The following is a 19,573-nucleotide window of genomic DNA, read 5'->3' on the forward strand; positions in this document are numbered from 1 at the left end:
TCTGATGCAGGAGAAGCACAAACATTAATGTTTGTTAGGACTTTTACAAACAAAAACCCACCTGGAAGAGTTTCAAGAAAATAAAAAGAGAGATTTGAGATGTAAAGTAGAAAACAACTTTGCAGCAGACTTTCTCTAAACATAGATAAAGATGGAATGCAGGGAAATGTTAGTCAATAATTTTCTTTATTGAATATATTTATATGACATGTGCATTCTCCTTTTAAAAGGCATTCATTTAAGAAGTGAAATAAAGAGAAAGAAAGACTACTCAGGCAGAGAACAGAACAATGACCAGACTAGAACAGGGGATCTGGTATTCCTATTGTCCTCAAATTAGAGTTAGTCTGTCTATGTAACAGAACAAAAGGCCGGTTTGACTACTCTGACAGATTGTGTTGGGAAATGGGTTCTATTCCAAGAATCAGGAAACCCATGAAGATGCTGGGGAGGAAGAAATACTGTAATTTGAGGACCAAAGACCACAAAGAATGAAACAGTCCTATTGTCAAATAGTAACTGGAATAATGATGTTCGTCAAATTTTCCATAAACCATTCAAGACACACTCAAGGGTGGATTGCCATTGAGTACAGTCATATTATGTGTTTCCAGCAACATTAGGCAATTACACTTGCAGAGTTGGCAATATACATAGATAGATAAATAGATAGACAGATAGATAGATAGATAGATAGATAGATAGATAGACAGACAGATAGATAGATGGCAACATACATATACATATATAACTACAACTTGTTTTGTCAAATGAATTAAAAAATGAAGAGAAGGTCACAGGATTCATAAAGAATATGTAATTAGCATAAAAATAGACCATGAAATCCAAATTGATCAATGGAAGACATAAAGACATGGAATAGATTTTGATTATTGAAATGTTCTTGCAGATATTTCTGATATTTTGCTACTTTTAAGAGAACTCATAATGAAGAAGGTGGGGCTACAGTATATATATATATATATATATATATATATATATATATATATATGTGTGTGTGTGATTATATATACATGTGTGTGTATGTATATACATATATATGTATGTATATACATATATACATATATATGTATGTATATACATATACACACATATATGTGTGTGTATATACATATATATTGTATATATAGATACACACTATAGATAGATAGATAGATAGATAGATAGATAGATAGATAGATAGATAGATAGATAGATAATGGAGGAGTATTGATCACAGGTCAAAACCAGAATAAGAGTGATTGACTCATTGCAACACAAGACAAAATCACTGAAGGTGAAGGAAGCAAGAATAAAGACCCTATGATGTTGAGTGATGGTTTGCATGAATATTTAAAAATGTGCTATGACATGTATGAGTGTTTAAATGTGTGATATGACAATAGTTCTATGAAGAAAACAAAAATACATTAGGTTAAATCTCTTTTAAAAAATGATGTCCAGTACACCCCAAATCTACAGGGAAGTGTAACCTCAGGGAGCACAGAATGTTGTTCTGTTGACATTGTGTCCAAGGCATAACACCTCACAAAAGAACAGATATGATGAGAGCAAAGAAACATGAGGACACCTACTTCTGATGCAGGACCAGAGAATCAAGAGGATGGAAGAGAAAACAACCATCATCTCTGAACATTCCAGAGGGGCAGAGTGGAATACTGAGAGCTCAACAAAGGTTGAGCTTCTGAAGTTCTGGCTAACTGCATGTTCGGGGAATTACTTCTGTGCATTCGGTTTCCTTCAGTCTACATGCCTGTCATCATTCCCAACAGAAATGATCATGATGCATTCTCCTGAAAATTCACGGAAGTTAATGAAAGCATTAGGCTTACCCAAATGTCTAGAATGTTCTAGATTCCCAGAAAAACATGTCACAGCCACAGAAGTGGGGGTATGCTGTTTTTTTATGCTAGAGCCCTAGGGCCTTGCTCCTGGTAGGCAAGTACTGACACATCGAGTTACATCCCAGTCCACACAACGAAAGAATATACAAGATATTTTATGATAAGTGATCATTTATTGTTGGTTGAACTCTCCATTCACTGAATAACCAAAATTAGGCCACATACTTTCCAAGCACCTTGTAGTGTGCACATATAGTTTGATTGAATTTATTTTCCAGTGAATAATAAACTTCTATATTAAGCAAGATGTCTTTCCTGTTAGTTCCTGAAATGCCACCAGTAGTTAATTATTGCCCTATATTTATACTGCCATGTCATTGGACTCTTTAGTTTTTGGTCTGGCTGGGATCTAAACACTAATTCTTTATTGCAGCAAACTAGACAATATACAGGCCACAATTTCCATTAGGATTTCTGACAAATAACAAATAATTTTCGTAAAGATGTCATAAATGTTGCATGAACAACATGGGGAGCCATGCTGTGTGTGGAGACACCACAGCCCCTGGAAAGCTGCTGCCTTCAGCATCGGGTATTGTATACTTACCCAAGTAAATGCAGCGATATGGCCTGGAGAGCAACCCTTGTCCAGAAGGAAACACAGGTGTGGGTTATCAGTGAATACAATTGCATCACTAAAATTGCTGTATGTTTCCAAACTATAGGTAGGAAGCAGAGTCATAAAGAAATTTACTGATTATTTTGATATTTAGTAATCATTACTTGGGACAGGGTCTCACTATGAAGCCCACGTTGGCCTTGAACTCATGACCTTCCTGACTCAGTTGCACTGGGAGTTGAGATTGCCCTACCTATTTACTCTTTTTCTTTTTACCTTCTTTTTTGGTGACACTGAACCATAATTTTTTTGCAGGAGGAAAAAAAATAACTTGCTGCAATAAAGAATTACTGTTTAGTATCCCAGCCAGAGCCAGAACTAAAAACAGTTCAGGGACACAACAGTATAAACTCAGGGGACTAGTTAACTAGTAGTGACATTTCAGGGACTAACAGGAAAGGCATCATGCTTAATATAGAAGTTTATTATCCACGGGATAATAAGTTAAAACCTTTGCCAAAAAAACAGCAAAAATAATTGACTAGTCAGCAAATATTTAGGAAAGTGGTATTTCTTCAACCAGTTCTGTTCAGTAGGAGATTTGATTTTTAAACATTCAAATTTAAAAAACAAAGAAAAATAACTTGTGGTCACCTACTTGGCTCTAGACTGATTGATTTCCTTAGGTATGGGCTCCTGTTCAACGACCTTACAACAGACCAAACTGTAGAGATAGAATTAGACAATTGGCTAATTTGAAATGTGTATAAACTGTTAATAGGGCTATTTACACTAGCCAACACAATCTGCACTGGAAGTCAGATCTTGGCTTGTTCTGCAACACATGATTGAACAGCACTGTGCATGAGTGATTGGTTCTCAGTCTCTGCTCTCGGTAGCTTTGTGGCTCACGAGAATAGAGCGAGTGACCATCCTGGGCCAACGGTAGACAAGTTAGAGGGGAAGAAAAAAGGAACGTGTAGAAAAAAGTAAGAGGATAAAGAAACCGGGGGATCTTTGATGAGGTAAATGCAATCCACACAGGTTCTCATAAAGCAAGGGCTGGAAACAGTGAAGAGGAGAGGGAATGAGCAGCATCCCCATCAGGAACAGGTCCCTTCTTTTAAAGGGTAAGGCAGAACCACCATTGGGATTTCAGATTGTTAAATTTGTGTTTTGGAAGATCTGGTGGCACCTTTGAAGAAATGCTGTGGAGAATGGTTAGCAAGATGAGATGTGGAGCCATCTGCTATAGCCCAGATGGAAATGGAAGAGAAGCAGTCTCGCCAAAGCATCTACTCTGAGGATGATGTGGCAGTAGCTATCCAGGCTGGTGAAAGCCTCCCGGGAACAGGCTTCTCTTTCATTCTGTGACACTAAGTTCTAGCACTGACTCCTCATCTACCCATGACTCTGCCCCTGCTTCAGAAGAATTTACTTGGGAACCCGTAAACTATGGTGCTGTGATCACAGAACTTTGCACTGTATGCTATTTGTAGGGCAAGAAAAACAGAGAGATAAGAAATGCTTAGCCAGGCATGGTGGTGCACACCTTTAATCCCAGCACTTGGGAGGCAGAGGCAGGCGGATTTCTGAGTTCAAAGCCAACCTGGTATACAGAGTGAGTTCCAGGACAGCCAGAGCTATACAGAGAAACGCTGTCTCGGAAAAAAACAAAAGAAAAGAAAGAGAGAGAGAGAGAGAGAGAGAGAGAGAGAGAGAGAGAGAGAGANGAGAGAGAGAGAGAGAGAGAGAAAGAGAGAAAGAAAGAAAGAAAGAAAGAAAGAAAGAAAGAAAGAAAGAAAGAAAGAAAGAAAGAAAGAAAGAGAGAAAGAAAGAAAGAGAGAAAGAAAGAAAATAAATACTTGGTTTGAGCCTGGTGTTAGGAGGAGTAGAACTCACACTTCTTGATGCACATCTTTGGATGTCCAAAGGAATGCAGATACAGAGTTGAACTGAAGAGACAACTCTGGAAGAAAGACTTTGATTTCTGAGTCAATAAAGGTGTCAAATAAGTCACCCTAAAACACTGTATTGAGTCTCAATGAACGTAAAATGAAAACTGTAAGTTATAAATAAATGGAAAACAAGTAAAGAAACAAGGAACAGCACGGCACAGGAGAGAAATAGAGAGAGTCTGGCATTAGCAGACACCAGAAAAGCAAATGACAAATCCTGTCACTGAAGACAAAACATCTGCTGGATTTTTAAAAGAATACTTTTGAATATAGAAATTATTAGAAGTAAAGAGGAGAATATATTTTAGAGGCAAGTTAGGCAAAACCTGCAAGTGACTGACCATAACATAAGTAGAAACTGAAAAGGACCCAGAGTGAGTCCACCCCTAGGTTCACTGTGTCAAGGAGATCATTAGTCACAGGTGTTCTGTATGCATGAATATGCACTGTATTACTTTCTGGTTGAAGATATTCAACACAGATGAAAAAGAAAAGGAGGTAAAGAGATAAAGAATAGACTGGGTTCCAATATGGAAGATAAAAAATAGAGGAATGCAGCTGACAAGAGGGTCAGCACTGTAGGCTTCTCTAGAGCTGCTGTAAAAAAAAAAAAAGTTATCACACCACTGGGGCATGAACAGCAGAAACGTGCTGTCTGAACATTCTGTCTGTTGGGGTCTAAAACCAATAGGTCGGCAACCATGGTTCCTTCTCATAACCCAACAGAAGAATCTCTGCCAGGTCCACCAAGGGCCTGTTTGTAGTTCCCCCTTGTAATCTCCAAACCACTCCTTTTTATAAGAGTACCAATAAAATATCAGATTAGAGGATCTACATCCTAGATGCTGCACTGACTTTTCTATTGTTGTGAAGAGACGCATGACCAAGGCAGCTTATAAAAGAAAATATTTACTGGGACTAATGGTTACAAAGACTAAAAGTCCATGATCACCACAACAGGGAGCATGGCAGCAGGTAAGCAGGCGTGGTACTGGCACGATAGCCCGAGAGGTGACATCTGATCCGCAAGCAAGAGGCACAGGGAGATCTAACTAGGAATGGAGTGGGCTTTTGAACACTTAAAGCCCACTTCCTGTGCCTAACTTCCTCCAACAAAGGCCCCACCCCCTAATCCTTCCCAAACAGTTCCACAAACTAGGAACCAAGTATCCAAATACACAAGCTGTGCGGGCTAGGCTCAATCAGTCCATAACACTGTATAACTAATTGTATCCCAAAATGACACTATTTCCAAATCAGATCTCTTTCTGTGGTTCTGCGACTTGCCAGGTCAGTGTGTAGATTTGTGGGAGTGACAAAATTTAGTCAGCAACATGAAAAGCGGCCATTCTTTCTATTGTAACAAGAAAGAAGGACTGTAATTTGTCGATCCATAGAATTGATGGCAGTTTTAATAATGGAGATAAGGTTCTCAGCAGAGACCTCAGACTTGGAAGTAAGAGCTAAAAGTTTCCTGATGGAGGTTTGAAAGACCATTAAACAGAAAGAGAGAAGGCTGATCTGGATGGCCTTGACTACCGCATTGGCGTACATGTCAATGATGTACTCGATAATTCAGTGTGTCCTTTGCACAATCATAGAATGTCTTTGGAGGAGAAGGTGCTTTGGCTATGTGATAGTTTACAGCAGAATAAATGCCAGTTTCACTAAGGAAAAGCTATTCACAGGTTAACCAGGCATGCACACATTTGGAGTTCAAGTTAAATGGCAATTTATTTGCGATGATCTCTATTTTTATTACTGAAATGTAAATGACTGGAATTCATTCTTTTTAATGTTATTTCTCCCCTAGACTGTCCTTAAGAAAGACATTGCCTTATGTGCCTACCTGTTTTTTAGTATGCCCCAGTATTCCTCAGTTGAGCAGGAGATTCATCCACGGCCAACATTTTCCAAGTCGAACCTCGAGGAATGGTTTCTCACAAAGCAAGCAACTATGTCATTTGGAAAGCAATTTTTCTCCGGAAGCTTTATCTAAAGCTTCATATTTTCCAGGACAGGGAGATGTGAGATTTGTGGGTAATTATACAATTACAGAACATAAACATTTATGATGACCTCCAGCAACACAACAACCTTGAATCTCTTGAAGAAATATAATTGATCTCGAGCCACATAAAAAGACTAGCTTAATTCATGGAAGAACAACATTGGCAGTACCATTGCAAATAATTTTTTTCTGTTTATGGACTTGATAACAGGTACTCATTAAAAATCATATGATAATAGCAATGTCCTCATGCAAGAGTGAACAGGATTTATAGATAAATATAAGAAATGAAGAAATATTATACTATTGTATTTTATCTTTTTTTTTTTCAGAGTGATTGTGTACTTAGCTTTTTTCTCTCTGAACATACTCAACCAACACTTGAAGACTCTCCATTTGTGGACCCAGGCAAGTGAATTCATCACAATTACAATGTGCAGTGACTGTGTATGTAATTGTATAGAAGATTCACTGGTAATGTCTTCAGTTCCAAATGGTAATGTCTTTTTAATGCTAAGAACTTACTGTTTTTTCCTTAGCCATTCCTAAAGAGTTTGAAACCCCTGAGAATACAGTCTTCAAGTTAAGATACGCTAAGATGTGTTTGTTCATTTACAACAGTGACAGGACTATAGTCCACATTGTTCCCTATTTCAATTAGTTGTGCTTTGAATTTAAATTGCATTTCAAAGACAGAATCTTTGTTTTCTCTGGCATAGGAGTCTTGCAATTTTACCACTACCTTAAAAAGCATAAAAAAAAAAGAAAAGAAAAAGAAAAAAGAAAGGGGGGGAGGAAGGAAGGAAGGAAGGAAGGAAGGAAGAAAGAAAGAAAGAAAGAAAGAAAGAAAGAAAGAAAGAAAGAAAGAAAGAAAGAAAGAAAGAAAGAAAGAGTAATCATGGAGTTTCACTCTTGCATTTTAAAGCCTACTCCGTGAACAAAGCCTCGTATTGGTGCCACCATCTTGTTCTCTTCCAAAATGTGTCCTGTGCAAGTTCTAATGGACATTCAATCATTTCCCTAGACATAGGCTCCTTTGGAAGGTCTATGAGCTCCAAGCATTTACAATATATTTCACATTAAGGAGTGGCAATTCAATAACATGTTAGTTTTATATAAGCATTAACTTGTTAGTTTTATTTGTGTGTATATTTGTTGGCCAGCAGGTATGTATGTGCAGTATGAGTATGCAGGTGAACTAAAGTTATGGTTGGCTGTAAGTCACTTGATGTGGGTAATAGGAACTGCACCTGGGGTCCCTGCAAGAACAAAGGGTACTCTTAGTCACATGCTGGTTTTAATCTCCATATTTATAAATGCGTAATTTCCCGGCTATCACCATTCCTTCCAACTCTCAGTCTTCATTTTATCCATATTAACCTCCTGACTCGTAAGGTTATACCCACATGCTCATTGTATCTGGCATCCTAGGTACTTATCACTTAGGTAGAGAGCTTTCTGCATGTTCTGTTATGGGGCACAAGTACCTCTTAAATTGTCTAACTGTGCTCGCACATAGCCAACCCCTCTTGCTACGTGAAAAAGTAACATTAAGTCAAAGACTCCCTTCTCAACCTGCATTGCTTACACTTAAAATTCCTGAGATAATTAATGTATGAGGATTTCCAGAGAAAGTGGAGGAGAGAAACTGAGAATGTAGAAAGAAAAAAAGAAAGCAATCAATTTTAATTACCTGAGGAGATGTTACTAGCACCAATAGCACAAACTTTAATAATTCAGGCCCAGAAAAAAAAAATCAAGTTGTTCAATTCTAGAGATGCTGTCAGAATGGGGCTGTGTGGGCCTCTCTGTCCTTGAAGCCCCTCAAGAAAAAATGCTTCTTTACGTTTCAAGAAATAAACCTCAGATTACTGACAACTTTGGTTTTTATGCATAATCTTATTCCTGAAAGATATTTTTGAAATACATATGCACCCAAAATTATGATGGCTATTATAAAAACTAAAGCAGCGCTTTGAGGAAGTTTCCAATTTTAAAATTTCATATGTCATCAATACTCAAGAATTATTTCAACAGTTATGAGTAACGGCAGATTTGACTCATTCCATGTCGCAGCTATAGGGTGCCTCCTTAAAACAGCTTATTGTCTTAAAACAATTAGACACATTTTCCAAGCAGGATATGCAAATCACTGTAATAAGCAAGGATTCGCTGTGCCTTATTTTGTTCTTCAAATCATTTCATCATTCTGGATATTTCAGCTTTTGTCACAGAATAGCTGCTGATGGTTAGCAAGAAGCCTGTTTACTTAGGCATTATGCTCATCCAGGAGTTGAACATTTTAGCTTATATTGTTAAATGATTAGCGGGCAAAGTTATTCAAATGTGTTCAGATGGTGATTTGCATAGAAACAACCTTAAATGGAAATCCCAGACTTTGGCAAGCTCTACTGGAATGTTGATTTTTGAATACCTATGTCTCTAGATGTGTGCCTCAAAAGGCACATGAGGATGATGTATGTGTTGGATAGTCACTTATCAACTTGACACACACGCAAAAGGGAGCCTCCACTGAGAAACTCCCTCCATCAGATTGGTTTGTGGGCGTGTCTGGAGAACATTTTCTTCTTGATGAAAGAAGGCCCAGTCTTTGTATGCATTCCCATTCTTTGACAGGTGAGCCTAAGCTACATAGGAACCTTAGTTGATCAAGCCACAGGGATCAGGCCAGTAATTAGCATTCCTGCATGGCCTTTTCTTCATTTCATGTATTGAAGTTCTGCCTTGACTTTGTTTTATGATAGACTTTAACCTGAAAGTTAAACCCTTTCCTCCCCGAGTTGCTTTTGTTTGTGGTATTTATCCACAGCAACAGAAAGCAAACTGGAACATGTCACCCTAAAAATAGGAAATACTATCAGTCCTTGGGTTTCAGTGTCTCATGAAACAGGATTTTGTGCGACAACTTAAGGCTTTATCTTTTGCCATGTGCCAGCTTACTGTCCTCTACTAAAATATTCCTTGGCTCCTTGTTGTCCTTCAAGTCACTAACTTCACTGATGACTCTAGAGTATGTGTTTATTACAGACAAGACCTCTGTGATTGGATAAATTGTGTGTGTATTGTGCACCTTGGCATTGCAAGATAAACCATCAAGTCTGGTTTCCCATACAAACGCTTCCCAAATAATTACTGAATAAGTTTTGCCTGTGACAACCACAGATACATAATGATAATCTCTATAAAGCCAGATTATTTTTTATAAAGGGAAAAGGAGAGAAGTTCAGAATTGTCTTGTCTTCTCACAATCCTGACATCATGAAAAATGTCCCTCTACAGGAGAGCTCCCAAACACTAGAATTTTTAAAGAATCACTTGGGAAATATATATATATATATATATATATATATATATATATATATATATATATAGCTTTTTGAGACAGGGTTTCTCTGCGTAGCCCTGGCTGTCCTGGAACTCACTCTGTAGACCAGGCTGGCCTCAAACTCAGAAATCCACCTGCCTCTGCCTCCCAAGTGCTAGGATTAAAGACATGCACCACCACAGCCAGCAGGAAATATCTTCTACAAATTGTTATGTTAAATGACATTGACTCCACAATAAACTCTAAAAATATTTATGAATTTTATTTTAATTCTCCCCATATCACCTCTCTGGTGACATAGGTTTCTGTATGCTACAAAAATTGAAATAGTTTATATGGTTTTGCATTCCTATAATAAAGTATCATAGTCAACATAATTTCCTGAACATAACACCAATGGCTTATGCTCTAAGATGAAGAATGGACAAATGGGACCTCATAAAATTTCAAAGCTTCTGTAAGGCAAAGGTCATTGTCGATGGGACAAAACAGCAACCAACAGATTGAGAAAAGATTTTTACCAATCCTACATTCGATAGAGGGCTAATATCTAATACATACAAAAAACTCAAGAAGTTAGACTTGAGAGAACCAAATAACCCTATTAAAAATGGGGAACATAGCTAAACAAAGAATTCTCAACTGAGGAAACTTGAATGGCTGAGAAGCACCTAAAGAAATGTTCAACATCTTTAGGCATCAGGGAAATTCCATCTCACACCAGTCAAAATGGCTAAGATCAAAAACTCAGGTGACAGCAGATGCTGGAAAGGATGTGAAGAAAGAGGAACACTCCTCCATTGCTGGTGAAATTGCAAGCTGGTACAACCACTCTGGAAATCAGTCTGGCGATTCCTCAAAAAATTGGACATAGTACTTACTAGCTATACCACTCCTGGAAGACCCAGCTATACCACTCCTGAGCATATACCCAGAAGATGCTCCAACATGTAATAAGGATACATGCTCCATTATGTTCATAGCAGCCATATTTATAATAGCCAGAAGCTGGAAAGAATCCAGATGTCCCTTAACAGAAGAATGGATACAGAAAATGTGCTTCATTTACACAATGGAATACTACTCAACTATTAGAAACAATGACTTCATGAAATTCCTAGGCAAATGGATGGAACTTGAAAATATAATCCTGAGTGAGGTAACCCAGTCACAAAAGAACACACATGGTATATACGTACTCACTGATAAGTGGCTATTAGTCCAAAAGTTCGAAATATCCAAGATACAATTCACAGACCATATGAAGCTCAAGAGGAAGGAAGACCAAAGTGTGGATGCTTCAGTGCTTCTTCTAAGGAGGAACCAAATACTCAGAAGGAAATATGGAGACAAAGTGTGGAGTAGAGAGTGAAGGAAAGGCCATCCAGAGACTTCCCTACTTGGGGATCCATCCCATATACAGTTATGAAACCCAGACACTATTGTGGATGCCAGCAAGGGCCTGCTGACAGGAGCCTGCTATAGCTGTCTCCTGAGAGGCCCTGCCAGAGCCTGACAAGTACAGAGGTGGATGCTCGCAGCCAAGCATTGGACTGAGTGCAGGGTCTCTGCTGGAGGAATTAGAGAAGGGACTGAAGGAGTTGAGGGGTTCGCAGTCCCATGAAGGGAGCAACAGTGTCAACTGGCCAGACCCCCCTGAGCTCCCAGGGACTGGACCACCAACCAAAGAATACACATGGAGGAACCCATGGCACTGGCCGCATATGTGGCAGAGGATGACCTTGTGGACATCAGTGGGAGGAGCAGTCCTTGAGCCTGAGTTGGTTCAATGCCCTAGTGTAGGGGAATGCCAGGGTGGAAAGGTGGGAGTAGGTGGGTGGGTGGGTGGGAGAGTACCTGCATAGAGGCAGTGGGGGGGGGGACCTGGAAAGGGAATAACATTTGAAATGTAAATAAAGGAAATATATAGTAAAAGAAAAGAAGAGAGAGAGAGAAATGGTTAATTTAAGCTCATGATCTCAGAAATTTTAGTCTACCTACATTTAGTCGTGTTGATTGGGGGTCTCTAGTAAGACTGTGGTTGGAACACATACATGACGAAGCAAAGCTACTCATGTGACAGAATAGGACAAAGGTAGAATGAAAGGGAGTGGCGTCTAGTCCCTTCCTAAGAGAAAGCCCTTAGGAGCAGAGCTTTCTCCCAGAATTTTCACCTTCTCCAGGTTCTGCCACCTCCCACATTGCCATAGGCTGAGGAACAAGCCTTCAGAACATACAGCTTTGAGGAACATGTTCAATACATAGCACCTTCCATATAAAATCATGCTGTCACACAAACAATTCATCCATGCCCAGCCACACAGTTCTCACATGTGAAAGATGGATACGTGATAAAGTACAAAAAATAAAATAGGTAACAAAGTACAACCTTAGACAATAACTAACAGTTTCAAGATGATGATGTCGCTATCGCTTTTAGAGGATATTTGTAACTGCAAACCACTGTAAACACAAGCTTTGAGTCGTGACCTCAAGTCAATACCTCTACTTTAGGATGTGTATTTGAAAGAGAACTTGTAATCATGTGCTCCACAAGTCAGGCACTCACTAGTTAAGGGTCTAGCCAGCCACTTGGTTAAAAAAACAGATCTGAAATATAGAAGTTGAATTGTGGATTATAGGTTTTCAATTAAAGTTTTAATGATATGTCATTTGATGAGGAAATTTTGAGCTGCTATATTCTGAAGTCTGGGCAAGATAAATGTATAAGACAAATGTATACAAGGATACATTGTACATTTTAAAATAGAAAAACGTCTGAACATGCTGTTCCTAAGTGTTTGTAGGCAGACACTAGGGAAACACTGGGGAAAGTTCTGGCAGTGAATGCAGTTGGGTGGCCAATAAAAACCCAATGAGAGATGCGTTTTTGCCTTTGATTCTCTTAAGAGACAAATATTGTCAAAAGAAATAAAAATCTAATGCTATTAAGCTAGGGTAAATCGTGAAACAAAACCAACAATGTTCTTAAGTATCACAAACACACAAGGTGAAAACAGCTTGCTTAGTACACTCTTTTTAAAACTCACAAAACCAACAAGATAGAGATAAAACAAAACATCAATAGCTATATGTGACTTTAACTCATCTATTGAGAAAAATAACTTAAAATGAAAATGAAAATGAAAACCATAGCTATAGTCACTATTAAAAAACACACACCCAACACAAGATTATTTTATAAGGTTGAAATTTTAAGTGTTACCATAGGTATGTTAGGCAAATACAAAGAAAATGGAGTCAGAAGTCAAAATATTGATGAGGAAAGAGAGAGGGAAGTCCTAAAGCTCGGGACTTACTTCAATTACAATAAAGTAAATAATGGAACTTTCACCTAGACTGTGAAGTTATGAATAAAGATACGAGATGTTATATAACTCTTCATTAAATATTATAATGGCAACACATATAAAGCAGAGATCATGAGAGGCACAAGAGAAATTCACAGAAGCACACCAGTTAAAGAGGATTCTAACACACGACTTGCCATCTGTGACAACTCGGGTGACAGAAGGAGAATGTGTTCATAGAAAACTGCAGTAAAATAAGTAAGGTGAATGGCTGGATCCATGTCACTTTCTCCATACTGAAAACAGAGACAAAAGTTTCTTTCTTTGTGCCTATCAGACCATGAGAAAGTTTAACAAGTTCCAGAAAGCAGACATACTGCTGACAGGATCATTTAATCATGATATAGTAAAGATTGATGGATCACTTCAAAAAGCTAGAAGACAATTACGTTTGGAAACTTAAAAACAAAATATATTTTAATAACATTTGGGTCAAAAGAAATGGCAGCCCCAGATTTCCAAAGCTTCAACAGAACAGAGTTCATCATCCCGACAACACACAGAAGTCAATCAGCAATGCTGGTCTGATAGACAGACCAGCTGACCAGAAACCACAGATCCAAATACTTAGGACAGCAGTATTTTCAGAACAGGTCCAAAAGTACTTATTAAAAAAAATGAAATAGAAAAGGACACTAGAAGACATAGACTTTGTCCATAATACAAAACCAAGATTATTTTGTAAGTACTACCACTGTATATCTAGGAAAATAAATGCCAACTAAAAAACGTCACAAATAGAAGTCAGTGAAAACACCAGTTAAAAATTGATGGATACTCATATCTTTCAGATTATAGATATTCTTGAGATATATTTATAAAATGTCAGATATAATGACTATCTACATTATTTAAGAGTCAAAATAGTGCCATCAATAGTATTCACACAAAAATGTTTAGAATAGGTTTAAGAGGAAACAGGTAAGATTGAACAAAGCCACAAAGTGGAACTGGGGAATCTGAAGAAAAATGAGAACTACTTGCTATGCTTCTGGAGAGGCATATTCAACATCTTAAAGACGACTCCTAAGGAACATTAACTGATCCATTTGTGGCAGAATGATCTTATTTTACAGATCATAAACAAAAAGTCAAAAATTACAAAAGTTTGAACCCATAAAAAAGTTAAAGTAGTGTTATGTCTATGCCTAAGCAGATACATGAATGAGCCAATACAAAGGTTACCATAGATTGTCCATGAATAAAGCCAAATACACTTAGAAATTTAGAATGTGACCAGTGCAGAGGCAGAGCTCAGTAATGGCTTTTGATAACACACCCCTCACTGTACAGGATAAATAACAAACACAGGAAGAAAGGGTAAATGCAAATAATGAGATCAGAAATAACAAAAACAAAACAAAAACAAAACAAAAAACAAAACTTGTCAACTTTTATAAACCCTCAAGTGCACTGCAATGGGAGCAGACAAAATTCAGAGCAGTTAACAACTGTGCATGGGACTAAACTCTTCAGCAAGGCCAAGATAAAATGCAAAGATGAAGTATTGCTCATTCATCCCAAAGATTTGTTCAGTTGGCATGTAATCATCCTCTAGAAAGTGATGAGAAAATTAAGACTGCGAAAGAGAAGTACACAAAATACAAGTAGCTCTTGACCAATGAGATGCTGCTCAGTCTTATTCTTAAAAGAATTACAAATAACATGGATGATGGATGCAGTGGCATCAGATTGGCAAATAATCAACAATTTAATTAGCATCTTAGTTGCAAGTCAGCAGGCCTCTTATACACTGCTGGAGATGATACAAATTGGTTCAAGCACAATGAAGTTATTTGGCAATCCTTTGACAAAATCACACAAGAAAATAACACTGTGACCTGCAAATTCTGCTTTTGAGTTTCTGTTGTGATATTCTGCTGCAGACTGCCTCCTTTGTGGGGTCCCCTATCTGTGTGGAACAGGTCTCCATTGCAGATGAGCGAGGATTTGGAGAGTGACAAACAGTCCACAGGAGAAAGAGAGAGAGAGAGAGAGAGAGAGAGAGAGAGAGAGAGAGAGAGAGAGAGAACTGAGTGTATTTTCACAAAGTGAACACCAGTCTTATATAATACAGAAAATAAAGGGGTAGGATGTCACAGCAGGCAAAGTACATTGAAGTTACTTGACACAAAACAGAGGAATGATTTCAAAAGGACTTACAGGCAATGTTTACAGTACAGATAAAACAGCTCTGCCTAGGGTCAGCGAAAGACAGGTAAGAGTTTCACACCCTAGTCACAATTTGTGCTACTCCTTTGAGCCTTGTGAGAGCTAGCACCAGGGGGTTCTGCTCTAGCAGACCTTCTCATGAATAATGCAATACCACAACCCCCCTATTTCCTAGGCCTTGGTAAATACTTGCATATGAAAGTAACTTGGATGAAATGAAGATTCCAAAAGTATGCTTTGCTAAGTTGCCCTGAGCTATTTTGGCTCTGTTCTATGTAATGCCTAATTAGTTTCACAGGTCTTTTCACAGAATCCTACTGCATTCTGAGCTCCTGGCTTTAAGGATAATCTAGGACATTGGAACACTGGTGGGGGCTCACTTACAATACACCATCCTAATGTGAGAATAGGGTTTGAGTATATGGGTTATTGGGATGCCAGGGCTCCAGGAGGCTGAGCTTCTTTTGAAACTCATTTGCCTCAGGACTGCATCCAGGTTTTCAGACCTGTTGCGAGTCACTACTGGAGTGGGCGTGGCAATATTCACAAACCTGCACAGCAACAAGTCTTCAAGGCTGTCTCCTAAAACCTGGTTAACAAATGTTTCACAACATTGGGAACCGACCTGTCCGGCATATGGAACCGGTTAGATAAATCCCAATACCTCCATATAATGGGGGCTGTACTCTAAAAACTAAAAAAATGATTTTTGCCATATTGATGCAAAAGTATCTACAAATCCCTGGTACAGAATAGTAATAGGCCACTGCCTTTGTCAGTGATGGCAAAGAAGAGTGAATAATCTTAGCTTTTATGGAGCAAGTTTGAAAAGGATGTGTATCTCTCTAGGAAGAGACAGAGACAACTGGTAGAATAAATAGCTTAGAATAGAACAGAAGTAGATGAGTTTCAGACACAAGAATTTTTACTTCATACTTTAAAAACCAGTTGTCACTTTTAATCACAAGAATATATTTTCTCCTGAAAAAAAACTACAAAATGATACCTTTATGGAAATGGAAAGTAGTGTACTTGCTAGTGAAAGGGTTCAGGACAGTCACACTTAAGCTCAACAGCACCAACCAGTCCTGAGGTTGTCACCGGGAACCCGGCGAGCACTGCCAATCCCCCGTGACCAGGAAATTTCAGTGTATCTTTCTCCATATCTAGCTGCGCTCTCGTCTTCCTCCTCTAGCTCTCCATTTAAATGCTTTCATTTATATTGTGACTCTCGTTCTACCGTTTCCAGCCTGATGGTTATAAATATGGCCCCAGAGATCACTGTGTTCTCGGACAGTTAATTTTTAAGTAGTATTTTAGGGTATTCTTTGACATTTTCATACAGGCATCCAATGCATCTTAATCGTACCTAGCAGGCACGTCCCCCTTTACCTCCTTCCCAGTTCCTTGTCCTTATCTTGAATAACCTTTGTGCCAATTAGTAGTCCTCAGGTGTGTATGGGTGAGGAACAATCACTGAGGACACAAGCGAACTACCAGTGGCCACACCCCGAAAGACAAGTGACTGTCCTCTGCCAGTTGACAGTAGTTTCTCAGTTAGGGTGGGGCCTCTGGAGTCTCTCTTGCAACCATGCTGGAATTTTAACTGGATCCCTGTTGGACAGATCTTGTTCTGGCCCACTCAGTTGCAGTGAGCGCCTGTGGTGCACCATTTTTGGTCTGCATGAGTTTGGAGGAAGCGTCTCAGTTTTCACTTGTGGAAAGCAGAGAAGCTGGCCTTGTAGGTTTGCTATTAAAGGTTTAGTGAAATGCCTCCCTCAGGCTGGCACATTCTCATCTTTTTAAGTCTCTCTGATACTAACCAATTGGTTGTTAAGAATTCCTAGTGACCCACATTTTTCTGGGATTCTGAACTCTGGAATGCCATGATGGAATACCTGGTTAACAGTCTCTCAGAACGAGAGTTCTAATCAGAGGTCATTATCATTGTCAGTCTGTGTACAACACATCTTTGCTTTTACTGTTCAAGAATGGATGGTAATTCCCTACCCTTGAGTTAAAACTTCTCTCATTAAATACATTGTTTTTTCTATTTAATAATTCCTTCCCCTCTTAATTCAAATATAATATTCATTGCGCATTAAAAAGTCATCAGTATTTAACACCTTCATACCTAGTACTCACTAATATATTTTATAATATATTTTATTACTGAAATGTAATTTGCTTCAGTGAGAATCAACTTACAGTGTCTCTCAATCACCCTAATGCGGACATTTAAATGATTTTTAATGTGTTTATGTAACAGATGTCCTCTAGGTTCAAAGAAGCCCTCTTTTAACTATCAAGTAATCCATGCTATTAATTATGAACTCAATTGATTGATTAAAAAACTAGTATCATGTGCATATGATGAATAACCTGTTCTAAACCATAAAGGGGGCACCAGAAAGGACACACCCTACTGGTGCAACCTTAACGTGCTTGAACAAATCAGAGAGTTCAGAATAATTATCATAAGATAAAGCAGACAGCAATGCAGCCCACAGTAAATACTGACTGAGGTTTCTGTCAAACACCTCTCTCTTTTTTAAATTTCTTCAGCATCTGTACATTGAGAGACTATCAAGGGAGTCATTATATCCACAATAAACCATGTTTAATCCTTGGGCAAAAATAAAAAATAAAAAAATCAAGCAGAAAATTTGAGTTAAAACAAAAACTGAATTCTTTATTTTATTGACATAATGTTGTGGCTCAAGGTAAACTGGCATTACTCTGTTATTGGATAAATACCTAGCGTGTGCGCATAAAACAGATAGCAGATTATGTCCTTTGGAGACATTGATGAAGTAAATCCTGAGATAAAGCTAGACCGACTAGGCAGTGTGTAGAACAATGGCAGTGTAAGTATAAACCAAGCTAGATCGACTAGGCGGTGTGTAGAACAATGGCAGTGTACATATAAACCAAGCTAGATCGACTAGGCATTATGTAGAACAATGGCAGTGTAAGTATAAACCAAGTTAGATCAACTAGGCGGTGTGTAGAACAATGGCAGTGTACGTATAAACCGAGCTAGATCAACTAGGCGGTGTGTAGAACAATGGCAGTGTACGTATAGACCGAGCTAGATTGACTAGGCGGTGTGTAGAACAATGGCAGTGTACGTATAAACCGAGCTAGATTGACTAGGCGGTGTGTAGAACAATGGCAGTGTACGTATAAACCGAGCTAGATCAACTAGGCGGTGTGTAGAACAATGGCAGTGTACGTATAAACCGAGCTAGATCGACTAGGCAGTGTGTAGAACAATGGCAGTGTACGTATAAGCCGATGCCGGTTCAGCTGGGAATATGCAGGGAAAAAAGCAGACCGAGGAAGACTTTACTTTTGCTTGGGCTTTGGAAAAAGGTAACAGTTTGACAGCCAAAAAATGGTGGTCAACTCATCTTAAGGGAGGCAAATAAGATGAAAACTGTCTAAAAGGCAAGGCAAAGGATGTTCTAAGGACTGAATATGTCAGTTACAATAGAAATACTAATGGAGAGTAAAATAAATGAGTAAACAGTACAAGCCGACTTTGGTGAGCTAGGAAAGGCCATTGGCCCCAAGCATGATGCCCCTGGTTCTGTCCCTGGGCCCATATGGAGGAAGGAGACCATCACTTCCCACAAATGTCCTCTGACCTCCACCCAGGTGCCGTGGTGTGCACCTACCCACTGATAAAATAAATAAAAAATGAAAATTTAAAGTATAAAAGGGTAATTTTATCCAAAGAATACTTTTATAAACATGGCTGTAGACACCAGTAATCACTGAAAACAAACAGATTGGAAGTCTAGGGGAGTGTTAGAGGGTGAGCCAGCAAACCAGGCTAAACGTTTGGATCTAAACCAGTTTCTGTGGGATAGGAAAAACCGAAGTAAGTACAAACACAGAGTGAATCCTGGCAACTCCAAGTGTCCGTTCCATCCTTACCACACAACAACCTCTTGAATTTTATCACCACTCACCCCAGCTGTCCAAAAGTAGGTCACTTGTCACAGAAAATTGATTAGCTTAGTCATCATGACAGACTGAAGTAGCAGACCTGGGGCACATGCCCAGTTTACTGACTTCTAAAGGCTACTATTGAACTGGAGAGATGTCACAGAAGTTATGAACACTTCCTATCCTTCCAAAGGACCTGAGTTTGGTTGCCAGCATCTCTGTGTGTGACTCACAACAGCCTATCACACACACACACACACACACACACACACACACA

At 38.7% G+C, this 19,573-nt stretch overlaps 1 protein-coding gene across 4 annotated transcripts in view; it reads left to right on the forward strand.

Moving 5' to 3' along the window:
• Window positions 1–19,573, forward strand: part of Pik3c2g (phosphatidylinositol-4-phosphate 3-kinase catalytic subunit type 2 gamma) — a 333,974-nt gene that overhangs the window by 281,207 nt on the left and 33,194 nt on the right. For all 4 annotated transcript variants that reach the window (XR_003843304.1, XM_029535677.1, XM_021191148.2 and 1 more), the window contains one exon: window positions 6,786–6,861. Coding sequence is in view for 3 of the 4 variants with exons in the window: in XM_029535677.1 (XP_029391537.1) it covers window positions 6,786–6,861 (76 nt within the window). In the remaining variant the exon portion in view is untranslated. The remainder of the gene's footprint in view (window positions 1–6,785; window positions 6,862–19,573) is intronic.

Source organism: Mus pahari, chromosome 2, assembly GCF_900095145.1.
Source record: "Mus pahari chromosome 2, PAHARI_EIJ_v1.1, whole genome shotgun sequence".
Classification (NCBI taxonomy): domain Eukaryota; kingdom Metazoa; phylum Chordata; class Mammalia; order Rodentia; family Muridae; genus Mus; species Mus pahari.